This window comes from Centruroides sculpturatus, unplaced genomic scaffold, assembly GCF_000671375.1.
Source record: "Centruroides sculpturatus isolate CEXI.00-Female unplaced genomic scaffold, Cexi_2.0 scaffold69, whole genome shotgun sequence".
NCBI lineage: Eukaryota > Metazoa > Arthropoda > Arachnida > Scorpiones > Buthidae > Centruroides > Centruroides sculpturatus.
Genome location: NW_019384304.1, coordinates 334,407 through 337,184, shown reverse-complemented (window position 1 = coordinate 337,184; position 2,778 = coordinate 334,407). Strand labels below are relative to the sequence as shown.

The 2,778-nt window shown below is 28.0% G+C and overlaps 1 protein-coding gene across 1 annotated transcript; it reads left to right on the top strand.

Moving 5' to 3' along the window:
• Positions 1-173: 173 nt before the first annotated feature.
• LOC111618215 (disrupted in renal carcinoma protein 2 homolog) lies at positions 174-987 on the top strand. Its single transcript, XM_023359699.1, has 4 exons — positions 174-237; positions 397-515; positions 587-769; positions 852-987. The coding sequence occupies exons 1-4, from the start codon at positions 185-187 to the stop codon at positions 959-961; spliced, it is 465 nt and encodes a 154-aa protein (XP_023215467.1). The 5' UTR covers positions 174-184; the 3' UTR covers positions 962-987.
• The last annotated feature ends 1,791 nt before the right edge of the window (positions 988-2,778 follow it).

The following is a 2,778-nucleotide window of genomic DNA, read 5'->3' as shown; positions in this document are numbered from 1 at the left end:
ATTAACCAACTACTTATATCCACCGCGAGGGCATTACGAGGGCCTTTTTTTTTTTTGGATTCGGCAAAGCCCATAATGGTGGTGAAGAACATATTTTACTGAAATTTATTACAGAGTATATATTAATATTATATTGATTTATTTAAATTTCTTTAATTGTTTTTCGTAGATTGAAATTAATAAAATGAATACAATAAGTATTATAATTAGTTGCATTCTTTCGTTAATTATGGCAAGGTGAGTGAGTACTTGTTTAATATGATTTCATTCTTTATTAATTTATTTAATATGGTAACTAATGAGGGATAACTGTAGAATTTCGAATAGGATCTCTTTATTTATTCTCTATTAAATTACTGATATACGTACAGAAATTAGTTATATTTGTTTTTGCAGAATTATTGACTTAAAAGGAAGTTATATCAAGCTATTCCTTATCGTATTATGGGTTATTGGGTGCATTAACTTGATAATTTACTCTCTTATTTTCACAGGAATCATTTTATCATCTCAAGGTACGTATGGTACTTATTCAAAAGAGAGAATTTCAAATCTTATATATGTAATTTTAATGTATTATATCTAGAAATTTTGTACACTGTTGTCATTATTAACGGAGTATTAACATGTATACCCACTCCACTGTATATGGAATTAGTATCAGAAACGTTTTATCCAATTTCTGAAGGAACTTTGGGACTAATACTTCAAACTCTATCTAACCTATTCGGAGTTGTATTTGTAGCACTGATTGCATTACAAAATGCAGGTAATTATTATTATTATTATTATTAAACATCGGCTAACAATTAAATAATTGTAAATTTACTATTGTTTATTCTATCTAACAGATACTAGTTGGATGAATTGGTGCTTGATCGGTTCTGCGATAATTGGATTAATACTAGCCATTTTCCTGAAAGAATCGTATCTAAGATCAAACTTGGACAAAAGTATTTAGCGTAAACTTTTAATTTTAATGCTTCGAAAAGCTTGATGTTGTCATACGAATGAATAAATGCTTTGACGTTATGTTTTTGTTTTGTTTTTTCGGCGCCATTTACTCTGTAGAAAAGAAATCTGAAACTAAAAGTTTTCTTTGCAATAATCCTTTTCAGTAGCGTGTCACAAATTTTCTTATCAGTCGGCTTATTGTTTGGAGCTACACAGTCCTTTGAATAGGACAACTTTCATTATGATCACCCTGTATTAGCCTATATCTGGAATGCTCTGGAGAGATCCATTGCAGCACGCCACTCCATCCAAAATCGACCTCCATTTTTGTGAAGGAATAAGGTTTATTGCTCCAAAGCTTTCTCCAGAACCTGTTACACAGCATGACTTCCCACTGTGGGTGCTGTATGGTCGTCACAAGTGGTCATACTCCCTTTTAACCTCGTTTTTTTTTTGAGGATCTGTTTCGGGTATTCTTGGAAAAGCGTGCATATCTTTAAAGTTATTATTATTTTTTTTTTTTCATTTTAAGCGATTAATCACTCCCTTATTGCATGACGTACCCGTATACAAACTGTCGTCCGATTCACCAAATACTTCCTACAATACGTTTGTTACCACATTTATACACAAGTGTACATTATATCATCCATAATTAAAAAATTTAATAAGGGAATTGTATTTTATCAGCATTATTTCATTTATATTTTAATAGATAAATTAATAATTACTTTATTTATTTTATACTTTGCTTATAATTCAAAAATCAATGGTTAAAGAACAAATGCTATTCAACGCAGTATCAAATCAGTATCAAATATTTTTCTTTCGCAAGTAAAACATCGAAAATCAATTATTTTAATTGTTCTTTTTTGTGATTTAAATAACACCGATAAGAAAAAATTTTATTGTTTTTTATTGGTTAATAAGTTACTCGATAAACAATGATAACATTAATAGTTTAGATATAATATTTACTCAAAAATCTTAAATAAATTTGTGTTTACTATTACAGATTTTTTAAAGTCGATCTTTAGAATATTTTAGTGATAAAATATGATTAAAATACTTTCAGTTTACAAAAGTATAAACGAAAACAATACATAAAATAGTGATAATAGACGAGATGAAGTAATTTTGTAAGGTAAAGTTGTGTTCCTCTCCGTCACATTAAAGGGAAATTGCTTGATATTTCCTTACGAAATTACTTTCTGGCATTTATTATCTATACAAAAACAGATCTAAAAACATCTAATAATTAAAAATCTCTTAAAATATATTAATATTGTATTAAATATTTCAAGAGATTTCAAGTACTTTTTCATGAAAGAAGTATGTATAGACGTTTTGTATGAGGGTCATCACTTTTAGTGTATTGCCCTTTGTTTAATTTATTAAAATTGACCCTTGGACTCTTTGATAAATGTAAATTAAGATTCCTATTTGCATACGAATCCCTTATAAAGCAAGATGAACGAGTAATAATTTACCGGTATGTTTAGAAATAATCACTATCTGATTCAATCCCTTACTTAAATTCACATTCTCTTCTATTATAACAATGTAATGCATTCAATATATATATATATTCATAGTTTATGTTATCGTCAGTGTCCGTTGTTTACAGGTTCTACCACATTATTAATACATAATGCATTAATGTTTTATGGTATTTTTTTTTTCTAAAGGAATTCAATTTAGAAAAGGTGAAACTATAGGTGTGAAGATAAAGGAATGTAATAGTGCAGTTAAAATTATTATTTGCTTAGTCTCAAGTTATGAAAACTTGTTCAATATTTTTACTTTATCATTGCGTTATTCAAG